The sequence below is a fragment of the Anser cygnoides genome, chromosome 1, assembly GCF_040182565.1.
Source record: "Anser cygnoides isolate HZ-2024a breed goose chromosome 1, Taihu_goose_T2T_genome, whole genome shotgun sequence".
Lineage (NCBI taxonomy): Eukaryota > Metazoa > Chordata > Aves > Anseriformes > Anatidae > Anser > Anser cygnoides.
In genome coordinates, this window is record NC_089873.1 from 180,109,658 (window position 1) to 180,128,158 (window position 18,501).

Genomic DNA, 18,501 nt, shown 5'->3' on the forward strand with positions numbered 1-18,501 from the left:
ATTTCTTGAGTCTTTAACTATAAAACATGTTTTCTGACCTTTCAGGTGCTTTGCAGGTGCTTCCTTGCACCCTTCCAAAATAATAATCATCTGTCTTGAACTGTGGACAACAGCATCAGATGCACAACAATGTTTACCTGAGTACCAAGCACAGAGGCAATATAACTCACTTACTAGCACCAGAGATTCTTCTGCTTATAAATCCAATCCTATTCAGAAATTCAATTTGCCATTTTGATTCTGGCTATAACTTTTACACACCTGGTTAATCACCATGATCCTGAAGACACCTGAAAGTCAAGGCATCCCCATAAAGATAAGTGTTTCCTACAGACTTTGTTTTTAAGCGCACAGCTTTGCATTTGGCTGTTTAGAACTATGTTTGCTTATGTTCATCTCACCAGCCAATTCAAATTATTTCAGTGTTTTGCCATTTTTGTGATTTACCTTCAGTTCCTTCATTTCTTCTGTCTTCCTGACACCTGCAAATATTGTCAGTCAAAGCCTGCCCGTCTCTTATTTCTTCTCTGCTTGTTTCCACGGGATTCAGTTGCTTTCATCTTAGGATCTGATACCTAATAAATCTGGTTGACCAGGAACTGGTCAGTAGCTTTTATGTTCATCATGCTGGTACTTTTCCATTGAAACTACAAAAATTTCCTTCTCTTATAGCTTTACCCACTGGTCACAAAAGGAAAAACTAACAAACAAAAGAAAAAACACCTCTAAATTTCTCAAAACTCATGAAGGAAAAGAGGTTGGTTGCAACTCATATGCCTATTCCTACACTGTAAGACTGTAGAAATGCATAAAGCAAAAAGCATCTCCAAGCTTTGTCTTTAATTTACCCTTTTGCTATTCATCTGGTCAAAAAGTGTTTGCTAATCCCCAAGTGCCTTGTTCCACCCTTCCTGACAAAGGAAAAATTAACTTCTGAGGTATTTCACAGACGGGCAGATGAGATGCATGCTACAGGCAAACAGACCTATCTTCCACCCTCCTCAGGATACCAGCTATACAATGCTCCCAGCCAACAGGGAGGCCCAAAACACCTTCCCCACCATCTTATAACCTCCGTGCACATGCTGGGCAGACCTCACCTATCAGGCAATGCTTCCTATTCCATCCAGTGATGAGGGATTTCCATTACTGTAGGAAAAGTCTTACATATCTTACCTGACCTCCTTGTACCAGTGGAAGTCAATGTCCTTCACCAGGTTGCTGTGTTAGCCGATGGACCATCTGTTTCACTGTTATACTTTCTTCCAGATGCTTAACAGATAGCAAGTACTTAAAACGAGACTGATGACATCAATAATAAGCATAAGGGGGACTTTACTTTTTCAGAAATTAGCCCGTGTCACTGACTTTTCTTCCCCAAATGTGCAGGAAGCACAATAAATCTTACCACCAAATATTGGTGTCACTTCAAAGGGCAAGTCTCATGGAAGTGCAAAATCTGGATCAGAGAAGAAGCCTTCTGGCTGTGTTTTCTTAGAATTTGGTTGTTCCTAAAACAACTAGGAAGAGGAAGAAGTTTGCACACCTGGATATGTTATTTTGCAGCAATATTACAGGTTGGTAAATTCTGGTAATAAACTAATCACACCTGTAAACCCTAGTAGCAATGCATACTCATTCATTACACCTCACTGTAGTGCTATCAATGTCCACATTTTAACTGCAAATATTCAGTAAGACAGTAAAATATTTTTTCCCTAAAAAAAAAGAAAAAAGATTAATGTTATTATTCACTTGTGATTTCCATGGTAAATGACAAGATGACAGTCAACTTCAGGATTTTTTTTTTAATATGAGTATTTAATAAAAGTATTTTTAATATTCACTCCCGTACGTTTGATCTTTATTGATCTAAAAGACACAGAAATGACGCTTTTATTTGCTTTTTTAATTTATCTGAACTAGGCTTGTCTGTATCTAGCCACGTTTAATTTGGCACTCTCACATACACCATGGTTGTTCCATGAGTTAAAACTATTTCTTTAAATTTCAAATGCAAATTAAGAAACTTAAACAAGGTTAAAGCATCAAGAACATATTTTCTTTTCTGGTAAATTGTGCGACATCCTCTCCCTGTTAAAAAGTAAAAATAGCTGTGCAAACCATCAGATGGGATCCCTTGAAAATAATGTGGTAACGCTATTAGAGCAATGACAGAATTTCAGCTCCACATTAAGTAAGTTAATAGAATCTATGAAAAACTTTGTGGAGCAATTTGTCCCCGAGCTAATTGAATTTAAATCACAGGAATTATGGTAAGAATTAATTTAATCTTCTTATACTTGTCTCAATCACTAAAAGCATCGGTTTTCCTTAATGTTGGTATTTGTGGAATTATTGTTGTCAGAAAAATGTATCATCTTAGAAAAGTAAACAGGCACATCCTTCATCCTCCTGTTTCACATTGCTGTCTCTCTTCCTTCCTTCCATGCTTTCTCTATACATCAAATGTTTCTCTTCTCAAATCTGTCAACTTGCAATGCTCCCCACGGAGAGTGTGTGCTTTCAGCATGTGCTGGAAGTGAAATAAATGGGACAAGCTGTGTGCTTAGAAGTAAGCGTACCTCACTGTACCAGCCAAAAAAAGGCTCTTCAGTACACAGCACTGTGACCGTGAACTCTAGTAAAAACTTGTTTTTTTTGCAATGACAACCATATTGACTCATTATGCTCTATCTTACCTTAAAAAAAATCAGGACCCCGGCCACGAGTCCTTCTTACTTGTTCTGGATGACCTCACATCAGCATTTATATACCCCGCCACTTCACATACATCTTGCTGCTTCTTCCCCTCACGTATACCAGCAAAAGAACCCTCCGCTGGGATAAGTCTGTCTCCCTGGGTCTCCGCTGCTCAACAACCAGAAAAGGTTTTTTGTTTGTTTGTTTTTGAGGAAAAAAAAAAAAAAAGATCTGTTTAAATTTCTGTTTGAACATATACCATAATGGATTGCAAGAAATGAGCTGACCAAAATAGGAGTTTTACATATTGATTTGCTGTAGTTGGAAAGCTCCCAAATATTGTGCTTGGTAGAACACATAAAAAGATAAAAGGGATGGCTCCGCTCAGTGCCAAGTTGTTGGGTGGGCTAAATTCTTTCCATTTTCCAAACAAATCATTTTGCCACCTGTTTTTTCCTTTTTAAGTGTTATGAGGGAGGCAAAGTTCTTTTCCCCCTCCTCAATTTTTTCTGCTATAAACCTTTAGTGTTTTATAGGTTGTTTAAATAAAACGTTTATTTTTGTGCTGAATGCTTCAGAAGTAATATAATTCTCTATTAATTTTTATGTGACTTTAAAGTATCACATCAGTAACCCATATGCTTTCCTATCTGTTTCTCTTTTCTTTTTCTTTTAGAATAAATGTTTATCAGAAAGTTCCATCTGCAGAGCCTGAATGAACTCAAAGAAGCAAATGCTCGATTTTGTGCCAGGCTTCTCAAACTCTGAAACCACAAATGCAAAACCTTGTCAGAGGTGTTTGTCTCATAGGTAAAGATGAGGGGAAGATATAGCCTGTGTTTAGTCAGTTCACTTCTTCTTGTCTTGTGAAGTGAAACTTTAAAAAAAAGGAGAGAAAGGAAGAACCGAGGAGTTACTGATCCATTCAGTAAGCTTCAACTCTCTCCAAAATCATAATGTGAGTACTCAGAAGACAATGTGGAGGGGAATAACAAATACAACTGTTTGAAGGACAAAGTCAAATAACCCAACTTCTTTCCACGATGAGTCAACAGACCTGTAGGTTGGTTATATACCATGTGCATCAATTTACTAAAGCTTTTGATATCCGTGTGACATTTTTCTAGGAAACCACGTTTCAGCTGAAGTATCCCCAGCAGGCTACAGAGAAGATGACAACCCATCGGCAGTAAGCGCTAGTTCACGTACAAACTGGAAGAATGTTTCAATGTCCTTATTAACGTGGATGATCAGCCATGAAGCACGGTCATTACATCTCCCTTGCACTGGGGGGCCAAAACTGGGCCCAATACTCCAATGCTGAACAAAGGGGTAGGATCACCTCCCTTGACCTGCTGGCAGTACTTCACCTAATGCAATTAAGAATACTGAATGAGAAACACCTCACCCTCCCTAGATGTCTCTGGATGAAGTCAATAGGAAAACAGAGCAAGCAGGAGATGCTGACATCTGGGAAAACATACTGAGAAGTGGAAATAAAACTGGTGGAAGGCAAGGAAGTGGCAGGTTGATTATCCCTCTACAGCTCTGCTGGTCCTTTGGCAAAACTTTTCCTAGGGCTTTCTCCTCACATTGATTTCTTTCTTCACGAAGCTCTTTGCTAAGGCAATAGACACATTCCTGCCAACTGCAGAAATAATTCTACCTTTTGACACCCGAATCTCTGGGAAATTGTTTAAAAGTGTCCTGTCTCATACAGGTACACACAGAAGCAGCAATTAGAGCAAGAAGAAGAAGAAGAATGAAGAGAAAAGGCACACAATGGAGAAAGTCTGTGAACAAAAATTGTAGGCCAAAAGCATTTTTTCAGGTGCCATGTGCAAAACAGTCCCAAGCAACAGACATTGTAAACTGGGAGAAATCCAGAACTTCTACAACTTTTTGTCTAAACACCGTCACAGACAGAAAGGAGAGGGCTTAAAGGCAGGTATCAGGATTTTGCCAATAATGAATGTTATTAAAAAAAATATGCTCATTTTAAAATGTGTTTCTTAAACCATTCTATTACTTTAGCTCTATCTGAAAGGTTCCCAGATTGAAAAGTATGTGCATTTTGCTCTGCTATTAATATATTTATCATTTTAATGATCTACTGTGGGTTGCTACCACCTATCTGTCTGGCAGGGACAACCCAATTACCACATCGATCAAACCCTACCTTCAGATGTTATGCAAAATTACTTAACTGAAAAAAAAAATCCAACATGCATGTTTACTATGAGGAGAATGAGCAACAACATTTCCTTGAAGAGTTTACTCAAAGTAGGCTTGCATATTCTGTGTGGAGAAAAGAAGGAAGTTTCATGTTAGCCTAAATTGATAACAATTAGTATATGCTCTTTATGTGGTATACGCTAAAGGAATGATGGCCAAATGATACAGAAAAAAATGCAGAAAAAAATCATCATTTTAAAGTCTTTCTACATCAAATTAGGGCAAAAAACTGAAGGTTCAATTCAATCTCCCACCTCCAAGGAATGGAAATATTTAAGGAGGTGGAGGCTTTCTCTTGTGCATGTCTAAACAAAGCATTTGAATCAAAATCTGTATGTTTCAGTGTGTCCAACATAGCCAAAATATTTTGCTTAGAAAAGGAAGGCATGTGTTGCTATTTTCAATGCACTTCATGTAAAAAATGTCAATAATGAAACATTCACTTTGTTGAACCAGTTTTCACTGAGTCATTAAGGGCAGGGAACAGAAGAGACAGAGGGATATGAGGCATCTTTGAACACAGCGTATACAGCAGACTGCTGAGAAATTCAAACCCAAATGTCTAGACTAAGTGGAAAAACCTGAAGAAAAAATAAGCACACAACTTGGAACAAAGTCAAAGTCAGGATGAAATGAAACACACCCCCAGGCTGTGTTGGAGATGTTTTGATGCCTGTTCCCAAGCCACTTGTGAAGACCTGCCTCTGGTAAAGCCTTCTCCCAGACCACTGTCCCCTTCTCCCAGGGGCCAGCTGACCACGGCTCATTTTAGTGGGCTGCTCCTCTACCTACTCTCTAAGCTTATCCTTGCCTTGGGCCTGCCTGCAGTTCCCTTGCCCCTCTGTAAATGTGGCAGCACGCTGCTGAAATATATATATATATATAAACTCTCTGATTCTGACACTCATCCTCAAATTCCGTAACAGCTTTGACAGAATTACATTTTTCAGAGAAATACTTTGCCTGTAATTTTCAACCAGTTCAGCCAAGCGGCACAGAGACCTCGGTAAAACTGGGCTCTTCAACCTGGTGAGCAGAGCTCACACAAAGGGAAATCATGTAGGGTAGAGCTCATCAACAGGCATGAATCTGTCCCCGTCACAGAAACCAAATTTGGCATTTTGTAGCCCCAAAGGACAGGCCTGATCTGAAATTGCATTGCAGCTTTCATTTAGAGCATGTAGGATCTGATTTCTGTCTTCCTTATCCAACAAGACCTTAAACTTAAGTAGGTTGTTGTAATCTTTGGGGGCCTGTACTAGCTTTCCACTAATAGAAACCAAATTTTGAACACCAGGGGATGAAATGAGGTGAATGCAATTGTCTATCTATTTAGTCACATGTATAAGTTTTAGGGCATATGAAACCAAAAATGGGGCTGAGGGCACAGCAAGAACCTGTCTGTACTTCAAGGTAAAGGGCACGTACAGCGCTGGAGCTGAAGAAGAAGCTTGAAGTGATGTGTTCCTAAATACGAATTTTCAGTTTTCACGGTTTTACAAGGTTCTAGGATGACATACACTTAATATTAGGCCACTTTTGCCTCAAAAGTGTGTGTGGCCACAGCCAAAGAGAATAGATGTCAAGAGGTACAAACCACCACCACGTGAGATCCTGCACCACATCATAAGGAAAGGAGGGGAGCTGGCTAATATTACTTTAACACCACTTCTTAGCACACAGCCCCGTGTAGGATGACATTCCTTAGCAGTACCTCACACTCGGGGCTAAAGGGAAGGAGAACAAATCATCTTTGGACAACCACGTACAATTTCTCACCATCAGCTTTAGAAAGCTGTCTTCCAAAAAGCAACATACTCGAAGTCATCTTGTTTGCTTCCTTCCGAGGTTAGTCTTACAATGAGGGCAGTTCATCAACAGACCACTGATAAACTTATTATCAACACAAATAGTTCCTTTTTCTACTGCTGGAAGAAAGGCAGCAATCTCACTTCCCCAAATGAGCTATACCACTGCGGCACTTCTTTGGGCCTGGCTTAGGGGTGCACCACAGGATTAATGGGATTTTCTATAGGCTTAGTAAAATACAGATAGCACTTCACCTTTTTTTGGCAATAGTGCACATGCTACTTTTTCTAAACTGCCAATGTATTTTGCAAAAGTTAGAGCTCAGGTGGCAGTGTCCCAATTTTCTGTACGAAAGCTGTAAGTCGTGAAGAAAATGAATGCTTCTCTAAATACAAGATATACAATTTCCTTTCTTCTTTCTTGCGAATTCTGACTGCTTGTCTGATGTTGGCACTTATCAAGCAGACGACCCAGAGACTACGTTTTGTGATCGAGCCTGATAGCTGCAAATTCAAAAGGGCAGGCTGGAATGAAGAGAAATGTAGAAAAGCTGGGGGGAAAGGCATCGTTTCAGATGGTGACTGAGCTTCATTTCCTAACTTCTCTGCAATCCTCCTCTTTCACATCTCCTGGCCTTCTGCAAAGAGGGGAAGAAAGAAATAAGTGAAAGCGTTGAGTTTGTAGGAGGTACGAGCTCCACTTGAAGAGCCGTAATACATTGGCTGGTGTTCAAGGGTACGCTGGTTACTAGTAAACTGAGAAGTCTAGGAGCGTACACACTGCGTATTAACAGCAGGCTCGGCGGAGGGCAGAGAAATCCTGCTGCTCCACGAGGCATGGTGGCCCCCCACACGGGTGGCGTGCAGTGCCAGCCACCTCATGGCCTGTTTTAGCGCGGGGGCAACCACAGATGCCTCTGGCCCTGGCCTCTATGCCCACAGAGCCCCTCCGTGGGCAAGGGGCTGCCCACGGGGGGCTAAAATGTGTGTCCCCTTCCATCTTACATGGCCAAGGGGCTGCCCCCAGCCCCAGCAGCCTCCCCCCCCCGATGCCCCCGGGCCCCCCTTGGGCTGGGGGCGCGGTGCGAGGGGCGGCCCGTCGGAGGGCTCCGGGCACCCAGCACCCCCCCAGCTCCCCTTGGGGGGGCTGTCGCCATCGCCGACGGCCGGAGCGGCCTCAAACCGGCTTACACCCGAGGCGACCTGCCCCTAATCCTCGGCTCTTCCCCGGGGAGGGGGCGAGGAGCCCGGGGCGGCGCCTGGGGCCTGAGGGGGGGCCGGGGGAGAAAAGGGAGGAGCGGGGAAAGGAGGGGGGGAAAAGGGGGGGGGGAGGAGGAGGAAGAGTGGCTGTGGGGACGTGCAGAGCCGGAGCTGCGGAGGCAGGAGGGAAGGGCTCTGCCCGGCGAGGTTTGGGCTACCTGCTGCGGGGGGGATGGAGGAGCACGGCCACCCGTACGGCGCCCGCAGCCCCGCCTGGGAGGAACTGGTAGGTACATGCATGCCTCGCAGCGCACAGGCATTTCCTACCCGCCTTCCTGCCCGCTTCCCTATTGTTCAGCAGGGCTGTCAGCCCTGTCCCCGCTTCCCCCGTCTTCCCTCCTGCCGGCCCGGAGCCCTGCCGGCTCGCAGGGAGCTCATCGGGGCGCCCAGAGCCTTCCCTCAACTTTACCGGGGGAAACGGGGCGGGGGGGGGCACCGCTCGCCGCCTCCTTAGCACGGCAAAAGCACCCCGTGAAGGGAAAGGGTGGAGGTTTCCAGAAAGAGACACTTTTAAAAATTCTCTTTTATTATCATTATTATTAAATTTTTGCAGCCAGGCCATGGCAATCGTACAATCGTCGTGTATCGGCCGAGCTCGCGCTCGCTTACGGCGAAGTGGAGCCGGGCTGGGGTGCCCCGGGGTCACCTCGCCTCGAAGGGCACAGGCGAAGCGGGTGCCACCAAGGGGGGTTCCCCAAACTGGCCGGGAGGGAGCTGGGGTGGCTTTTGGGTTTGTTTGAGCAACTCGGAGACCCTCCTCCCAGCCCGAAGGAAATCATGTCACCGGCATCCTCAGCGGGCGATAAAATCAGATTTCCCTTCTCGGTGTCGTCTGGTCCCGCCGTTGGGTTTTTCTCCATTGTGCAAACACACGCACACACTCACCAGGCAGGGAGGGCTAAAAATAGTCTTTGGGTGGCCACTCGGGAGATCCCAGACTATCCGAGAGGTCAAGGCTAGGCTGTCTCTGGCCCTGAACTTGGGGAGATGGCATGAAGCACGCACCCATGCCACTGCCAAGCTCCCTTTTGGATGGCTTTGCCTTTTTTTTTTTTTTTTTTTTGCTGTCATTTATGAGTCCAGGGCTCCTGGGTTTACTTGTAAACCCAATTTTAAACCGCAGCTGTGGGAGAGCCACAGCTTGGCTGGCCCAGCCTGCTCGCTCCCAACCCTGGAGATACCCACGGGGAACTGAGATCACCCCTTTCCGCACTAGGATCTGTAGCCCCGTAGCCCCATGCCCTCCAAAATACATTTTTACTGGCCTCATTCTTGTTGTGAAGTTGAACATCCCCCTTCACTGCCCTCTGCAGTCCTCAGCCCCCGAAGCTGCTGCCGGAGATGCAGCTGTGATAGGGAAAACAGCTGTATGCGTGTTCCGGTAATATGGAGCTGACACCAAAAGGATCACGCAAAGGCAAACCTGAGATTTTTGCCTGGAGAGATGAAGACACTGTGGGAGGAAGGCGGCGAATCTGATTCCCCGCGAACACGTTATCCTATTAAGCAGTGACATTTAAATTGGCTGCCGTCATCCGAAACTCAGATGAAACTCGGGAGGCGGATGGATTGCAGCCCCTCCGCTTGGAAATGCGGAGTCCTGGCTGAAGCATCCAAGCCCGCTTCCTTCTGTGCGCAGGGCTCAGATAAACAAGGAGCACATCTTTTTTCTTTCCTTTTTTTTTTTTTTTTATTAACCCTCACTCTCCCCCTCCCCCAGTAAAGGACAGGATTTGGGTCATGTTTATCATTTCATTGCTGCGTTTGTTCAGAGTACACACATGAATGCAGTTTTAAGGTTAACCACTGCACTAATTTCCTTTACAAGCCTCAAATTTCAGCTAAAGCACTCAATCCTCTACCTGGTAACCTGCTGGTAAAATACATAGTCTTTGTGGCAAAAGCCACATCATTCTTCTTTGTATAGATTATCTGCTTTTAAGTGGGCTTTTTATTATAATGGGGACAAAGGGAGATTTAGGTGAAGAACTGCATCACGAAGAAAAAGAAAGTGCCCAGACCTCTCCCTAGCTCTCAAAATACAGAAAAAGAGCAACAGGAGAGGTGAAACTTTTGATTGCAGTTTTTGAATCTGTGCATGGTAATTACCTATGCAAATTGTCAAAAGTCATTTGGAAGCACTGTTCCTACAGCTGTCCTGAGAAATAACTGACCTACATCAAATGGAGCCGCAACTTCTCCTTTGAAAATGTCAGGGTTGAAATTGTCTGTGTGAAATTTCAGACATCTATAAAATCCTCTCCTTAATTCATGGCTCACTTTTGAATGGACAACCTCCTCCTGACTTCAGTAAGAGTTGCATCAGGCCCTCCATGATATAGCTAAATAAAAGTAACAGAAAATTTAAGTGTATCATCCTGAACTCTTCAAAGGGAGATTCAGTTTAGTACTCAAAATATACAAAATATATGTTACGAAGTTCTATACCCTACTTTCATATTTTATATGGGACCTGAGTCTTGACTTTACCTTTCACCTTGAAATCCATAGGTGCGTCCTAACACATTTTCAAAGCAGCTCTTTACTGTGCTGACCTCTCCTGTTTTACACCTTTTCAGTCTGGAGCATACAAAACAGTTTTGTAACCTAGAGGTTACAGAATGGTTTCAGCTACTCCTGAAACATAGACACTGCTGTAATACAAGCGAAGTAGTTACTCTCTTCAACAATAGTATGCATACATTTCGTTATATTTTGGCTTCCCCTTTGGTAAGTAAGGAAGCCAAGTAAGAATAACATAGCTAACTTGATCTGTAGAGGGAGTGCAGACAGGCAGATCTGAAATTAATTTGCTCAGTATGGTGAGACCGGTTAAAAACTATAGTTTTCATTAACCACCAAAATTAGGAAAGATTCAATAAAATCTTTTAAACAGGGTGAGTAATGCATTGTCAACCTGGCACATATACCATCATTTGTCCAGTCCCCCTCAGAACAACCTTTTGAGGTGGAGAAAAAAAACATACTGCCCTTCAGTTTATAGATGCCAAAGTGACCTAGAGAAAAAGAGGTAAATATGCCTATTATACCAGGAATCAATATTAGAGCTGGAATCATTTTTTGTTCCTGGAATCAAGTGATGCGTTAATCTGCATTAGAAACTATAATCTCCAGTGCAGCTGGAGCGTATGTGCATTTGGATTTTTTGTACATTGCATATGCTTTTTAGCGACGCATATGCTATTATCAGCACTGGAAGCTGTTCAGTTAAAACATTCTCACAGTGCATGTATTTACCCAGCACTTTGGAATTCGTTGAATATAAAGGGCAGATCATCCGCTGATATCAATTACCGTAGCCCAAATGATGTCAGTGGAGCTGTTTTGTATCAGTTGAGAATCTCCCTTTAAATGCCAACCTTTCTTGACTCTTTTCACTTGCTTTAGGCAGGACATTCAAGGAAATTATTAAGAAGCATGAAACTGAGTATGTTAAATGAAAGACATAACATGTGCAATTATTACATGTGTTTTTAAAGGCTACATCTAGCCCTGTATTCTTCAAGAGCCTGACTCAGTGCTTACAGAAGTCTAGAGGATTTTACTGGTGCCGTTTGTACCACAGTACTCATAGCTATATTCCCTGAGCTGAAATCTGCTATATGCTATTTCTCATATTGAGTCTGACATCAATCACTTGGGTAAGTCACTGCTGAGAGATGCAAGTGATGGAAGTCAAGTTGGCAGTCCTTATTCAGGCAAAGTCCCATGGGTATCTCAGGCAACTTCACCTGGGTAACGACTGGAACTAGACCCTGAGGGTGTATTAACGCCTTTGAAAAGCAGAACTGGTCAAAACAATGAGATCTTTAAAGCTGTCCCTGTGCACAGACAATACATAGATTTGTAGAAACACCTTTCTACACTAATGTGAGTGAATAACTTGAGTACTTTTCCCCACACTTGCTTGGTTTTCTCTGTTTTGAGGCACTCTGAAAACACTAGCTAATGGCAGATTTTAGCACCTAGAATTTTACAAATTCCACTACATACCTTGCAGAAACCATATGTAGAAACCAAACTGTACTTGTGGGACATTTCCTACATCTTCAGATTTGGGTTACTACTCAACTCTCCATATGAAGTGACGAGAGAACATTTCCAGTACTTCAGTTCTGAAGTTTAGCAAGATATGATGAAAGAGACTCACTTTGAAGCGAAAGGCTGGTGCCCTCCCCTTGTAACTGAATTTTTTTCTCCAGCCAGTGGAGAGGAACACGACAATGGGGTAGCACAGGCAAGGACATGTGATGCCCCCTGCACAGTGCAGGAGCTAGGGTTGTTACATAAGAACGTGAACAGAAGCTGGAGAACTGTATTTATTGCCCATTTCACCTACAGATATTCATTCAACAGGTTTTAGGTATCTGAGGGAAGAATTTGAGCTGTCTATACAGATATTTAATGAGATCTGCAGCTCCTCCAGTTGCAGCACCACTCGATTGAGTGTGGCAGGTACTGTTATATTAAAAAATGCAAATTATTAACTTGTTTCTATGTTCCCAGTGTATTATCTACTGTATGAGAAAATAATGCATTTACATGCATTGCTAAATTGCCCAATGTTTTATAAAATTCAAGATGAGTTTTTGAATTAGCTTGCAGCATAACAAAATGTAAAACTGGTTTGAAAACAAAACAGATTAGTCTTGTTCAGGAAAATAGTGGTGCCATGTACTTGTTATTAGAAAACTCCAGTGGAAAGCTGTTTTTGCAAATACACTGTAACCACTCACTGTTTGCAGGATCAAGGTGTAAATATTGAAGGAAAAAGCATTCAAATTACGTTTTATTCATTCATTTAAAAAAAAAAAAAATCACCCAAAGGTGCAAATTTGGAGTCACCAATAGGGTCAACTTTATGATCATCCCAAGTTCAAAGGTACTAATCCAAAATTACATATAATATCTCTCCTTTTCACCTTAATTTTGGAAGGTAGGTGAAATGTCTACTTGTGTACAATTTTGCATGCAACTTTGCATAGGATATTAGCCTTGTGAAAGAGATACACAGCTGTCACATACACCATAATTTTGAATGCTGTTTTAGTATGGGAACAAATTTAACAGTGATAGTGTTGTTCATCTAAGTGCTGCTTAATTCAGTTGGATTAAATGGAGCTAGTGAGTGTTGCAGGCATCCTATTAGCACTAAGTGTTCCTCAAATCACAGTCTCAGTCCTATGCAATGAGTATTAGCATTAATTAGCAAACCCGGTCTCGACATCTACTTGCAACATTCAATTGTCATTTACCTTCAAAAGGCTCCGGTATTTGCAGTGAGTGAGCCGTGTTCTGGTGCAATTCGTTATTCCTGAAGTTAAGGTGGAGAAAGAAGAGGAAGAAAGGTAGATGGACTGAACAAATGTCTGTAAACTTCTCTCTCAACCTTTCTTCTGAGCTGCATCCTAAATGAATTCAGTTGCACCCCTGCTCTTGCCAAAGTTTGATCTCATGGTTTCAAAAAAGGAGAACTCTCTCTCAGGTGAAGAATGAGACAAGACAGTCACACTTTAGTTTCACCATTAACCCATAAGGAAAACTTCATCTAGTTTGAGATATAATGTCAGTGGTAAGACTCAGGTCCTATTATATTCTAGTAATAAATGTAGGTAATACTATTAAAACTCTAAAATATACCTTAATAGAAGCGATCCTACATAGAGAAGGGGAGTAGGACCTCGTTGGAAGTACCTGATGCAGTAACACAGAACCAAGACACAAAACCAGCAAGGCTTCATGAAAACATTTAAGTTCACCTGCTATAAATAGGAGTCCCAATAAAGGAAACGGGATGTTCCAGTGTATGATATAAAGCTCGCGGCAAAGCGTTTGCACTGTAGTATAGGTTCTACGTTTCAGTTTTGTTTCTCATCAACTGCTTTGTGTTTAGGTACCGCGGCACTTGTACTAGCATATTAGAGATGCCAGTTCCCTTTCTAGAAATATAAATAGAATTGTGGGAATATAGAAGCCGCAAGTATTGATTGCTTTCTTATGTTTAATCCACTCCGTGCACTCGAGATCTGTGTATTTTATTTAGTATTGCTGTGATTTAAGTGCTTATTTTGAACACTGACTACAGGCAAGCCACAATAATTTCCAAGTCCCACAATTTAGAACATGTGGTGACAATGCTAGATCGTGCGAGCTGCCAGATTGGAGATGAAAAGTGACCCTTTGTTTATTCCCCCCAAAAGGCTACTCTTAAAGACAACTGTAACAAAGTAATAAGAGAATTAAAGGGTTATGAGGGAACAACTGGAAAGCAATCCTTGCGTTTGTCCAATGCTTGAAAGATACTGGCGGAGGTCACACACCTCCGTGCCACAGAGCAGACGAGGAGCCCGTTGTGCCAGAGGCTGTACACCCCCTTCCAGGTTGCTGCCCGTGCTCCCTGCAGCTTGCCCCATACTGTCCCCAAGTTCGGAGCAGGACGGTTCCCTCTACTCGTGCGAGGAGGCAGGATGGTCACCACATCCCACTTCGAGGCGACGTATCCCCGGTACGCCCGCTGCCTTCTTGGCAGAGTGATAGCGGGTAGCTGCGCTCCTTCTGGCACACCTCTGCTCCACACACCCGGGCAGGTGCCTCAGCCCACCTCAGCTCACCCCTGAGCCACGAGGGACACCCACAATGGGTGTCCCAGGGGGAAAAGGGGCCCTGGGGCCACCCGGCTGCGGGATGGGGGGCGAGGCCCGGCGGCGGCCCCCACACGAAGGCGGGCGGGCGCGGTGGCCGCCGCCACCTTCGCCCCTGAGGGCTCGCAGCCGGCGGTGAGGGCGCGGGGGGCCGGGCCGGCGGAAGATGGCGGCCGGGCTGTCGGCGCCCGGCTCTTCCTCGGCTCGGTCCCCGCGGCCGCCTCCGTCCCCTCCCCTCTGCGCCGCCTCCTTCCCCACCCTCCCGTCCCTCCTCCTCCTCCTCCTCCTCCTCCCCCCGGGGAGGGGAGCGGCAGCGGCTGCCCTGGCTGAGCCGGGCTCGTGTGCTCTTTCTCGGCAGGAGTCCGGGAAGATGGCCGGGGCCGAGGCGGGGATGAGCGGCGCCGGCATCCAGCAGCAGCCCCAGCACCCGGCGGCGGTGGGAGCGGCGGTGGGGGCAGCGGACGAGTCGTCGGACAGCGAAGGGGAGCACGAGGGCCCCCAAAAACTCATCCGCAAAGTGTCCACCTCGGGGCAGATCCGCAGCAAGGTAAAGGGGGGCGGCAGCCGGGGAGCCCCGCCGCCCCGGGGGCCACTTTGTCCGCCCCGGGGCAGCCCGGGGGCGGCCGCCGCATCCCAAGCGCATCCCTCTGCCCCCCGGAGCGGCGGGGGCGAGGCAGCTGCGCCTCTTCCTTCCTTCCCTCTCCCCTCCTCCCCGGCCAGCTGTTTTGGCCACATCTGTCCCCGGCTGGCAGGAAGCCCCCCGGGGCGGCGGGGCCGCGGGGCCGGAGGGGAAACCGCCTGCCAAAAGGCGGCCGGCAGCCGCCCCGCCTGCCTCCGGGGTGTGGGGGAAGCAGCGGCTGCCTCCCTCCAGCTCCTCTTCCTCGGCGGCATCCCGCCCTGCCCGCCTGCTCCTGCAGCCCCGGAGCCCGGTCCCAGCCCGGTTTGGGAGCAGGAGAGGGGCGGAGGAGGCTCGGGACGGCCCGCCCGGGGTTTGAAAGCCGCCGTGCGGGGCAGGGGGAGGCTGCGCTGCCTCCGGGCTTTAGGTGCGAGGGCGCCCAGCAGCTGTCAAAGTCGCAGGGCGCTGCGCTCTGGGGCTGGCTCGGGCTGCTCAAGGCGTCCCGGGGGAATCGCCTGCTTAACTTTTCGGTGGCTGGCACGCTTACTTCGCTTTCCACCCCCCCCCCCCCCCCCCCCCCCACCCCCCGGTGAGATTAACACGCACGTGTTTAGAAGTAGAAAAGTTACGAGACCTAACTTTGCACAGGAGGATCCCATAACCGTCTGCGACCCGTGGTCCACGTTCTCTTGGTGCCCTGTTGGGGTTAGCTCAGGAACACGGGTGGTTTTTTTCCTAAGTATCAGTGGAGCCTGTTTTTAGGGGCAGAGTGACTCCATACAGGCCCAGACAGATCGCACTTAGGGTTTGATTTCTACAGGTCATGAGTTGTTTCCTTTACCCGTTACAGTCAGTGAGGATCTGCTCGTGGATTCCTGCCGGTTTGTTGCTGTTCTTTCACCCCGCTTCACACACTGCATCCCAAGTGCTGGCACCTTTAAACAAGAAACATTCGTTGTTAGCATTATCCCATTATGTAAGGTGGAAAGCAATTTTTTCCAGAAACCTTCTAAACACAACGTGTCATCCCCCTTTGATTGCTAAATGTTAATTTTGCAGTTGCAGATGTTAGGCCTGGCTGAAGGGTTACTATAGTAAATAATATGCAACTGTTACATTGTGTTGAAAACACAGCCAGGCACCAACTTTCATCTTTAACACTGCTTCTGTGTGCCGGTCTTCAAAATGTTTTAAAAGTGACAGAGCAGGATGCTTTTTCAACTGTAGTAGTGCTAAGTGTATTCAAGGGTTTGCTCTCTTAGAGATTGAAGCTTGTGTAAAGAAAACGCGGGGATTATGAATGTTATTGAAACAGTTTTGTGAGCGTGAAGTCCCGATGAATTCTTGCCAAGTGTTATGGGTTGGTGGGATATTCTGTAACTGAGGGCTGTGAATGAATGCCAAACTGTCATCTTCCGAAGTTTTAAGGCAACTCTGAAAGTGATGATTTTGCTTATCTTAGTTCTATTTCTGTGAGTTGGATTTGTATAGGAAAAACTGGCTACTGGCATAACTAGTTAGTACCTCTTTGTAAAATGTTGCTTTACTGGTTGCAATTTAGAATAATATGCAACCAAGACTATAAATAACTTTCCATTTAATTAAAAGTGATATATCTTTGTTAAAGATGAGATCTGGGTTAAATAATTCAGTAGCACTTTATTTTATAACTCACGATGCATTATTTAAAAGTAGCTATATTTAGACAGACAACTCCCATTTAGTTTAAGGGTGTTGTATGTTTGCTGTTGTAGTAGTTGGTGATCAGTGGTTACATGAAACCACTAGAGCAAGGAACATCAGGGAACTGCTCTTTTACCCAGCTAGTCCCTTTCATTCAAATTAGATTTGTTAAGCTTCACTTACTCTGTGAATGTGTTTGTAAGCTAAGGTTTTAATTAAATGGATGGGGTTTGTCTTACGGCTAAGAATAGACTTTTGAAAGAACCCAAAACATGTATATTACATTTATCATTGATGTTCGTGGGCCATTTAACACGGCGCTATTTTTCTCTGGAGGTTGCTTATATACTTACTTGAAACATTTCAGCAACATGGTATTGATTCCTTAGCGTAGAACAGTACCCAAAAGTCTCTGCTGGTAATTGTTTTTATTTTACTTAAGGAAGATGTTATTTTTAGATGTTTTGGTACAGTTGATCATTTGTGAAAGCTACCATATGGTGATTCTTTGCAGACAGAACCCTTCAGTAGTGGATTTTTTTTTTTAGCATCTATATAATAAGATTTAGCAAAAGCATGTAGAAGAGCAAAACCTTTTCCCTGGCGTAAAAATAGGTATGTTGATCTCTAACACCTGTAGCGCTCACAGTGAGTTTTGAAGCTTTGCCCTCTTCTTCCTAAGTGCAAACAATTAATTACTTGGCCAAGGGGGTGGGGAGAGGGTGAAAGACAGAATGGGAAAATGGAAAGAAAGAATATGTAATTACACTGAAGTTCATTGCTTGTATATGATATGCTAATCACAGGCTTACTGTTCTGCTTAGAAATCTGTAGTCCAATTTTGCCACCATGTTCTGCTTAGAAATCTGTAGTCCAGTTTTGCCACCACTTGCTCAAATTGAACAGTTAGTTCCTCTGCAAATGGCTTAGTTGATTTCAGTGTAACTGTTTTTACAGTAAATCATTGCTAGAAAAGGATGGATGGTAGGCTGGACATTTATGTAACTGCTATTCTTGTTGTATTTTAATTTATCTATACTTATTCCTCACATTTTTAGAGGCACGTCTCGTGTCAAAATATGGCCATCATTTATTTCCCCAATACAGAAAACCTGAAGATCAACATGTTTTATTTTCTGCAAAACCGAGGAGGAGACAATAAGTTGCAGCACAAGGGACTAAACTGTTCTGTGGGACAACACCTTGCTTGTATCTAGGAGCTGTTCACTCCAGCCGCATACGTGTTTATGGAGTGATACTGTGGCAGTAGGGGAGCCAGGACTGAAATTAATTAGCACTTCTACAAGATTAAAGCCAGCATCTTTGAACCTTATCCTGGAAGCTGTTGCATCTGTGGAGCACATATGTGTTCCCTGGAGGAAGTGCAACAGAATAAACAGGTGGCAAGTACCCTGTGAAGCTGAGCAGTTTTGAGCTGAAATCCCAAATGGAGAGTGTTGAAACAATTCTTGATTTCATTGTGTCTACCCACAACTTCTTCCCTTCTACGATACCTCAATGTTTAGTATGTAAG

General features: G+C 44.6%; 1 protein-coding gene across 2 annotated transcripts in view; it reads left to right on the forward strand.

Annotated features, from left to right (window-relative positions):
- Window positions 1–8,067: 8,067 nt before the first annotated feature.
- DGKH (diacylglycerol kinase eta) overlaps window positions 8,068–18,501 on the forward strand; it is a 176,919-nt gene continuing 166,485 nt past the window's right edge. For both annotated transcript variants that reach the window (XM_048047719.2, XM_066988266.1), the window contains exons 1-2: window positions 8,068–8,232; window positions 15,027–15,215. In XM_048047719.2, the coding sequence (XP_047903676.1) occupies window positions 8,179–8,232; window positions 15,027–15,215 (243 nt within the window). In that variant the 5' untranslated portion in view covers window positions 8,068–8,178. The remainder of the gene's footprint in view (window positions 8,233–15,026; window positions 15,216–18,501) is intronic.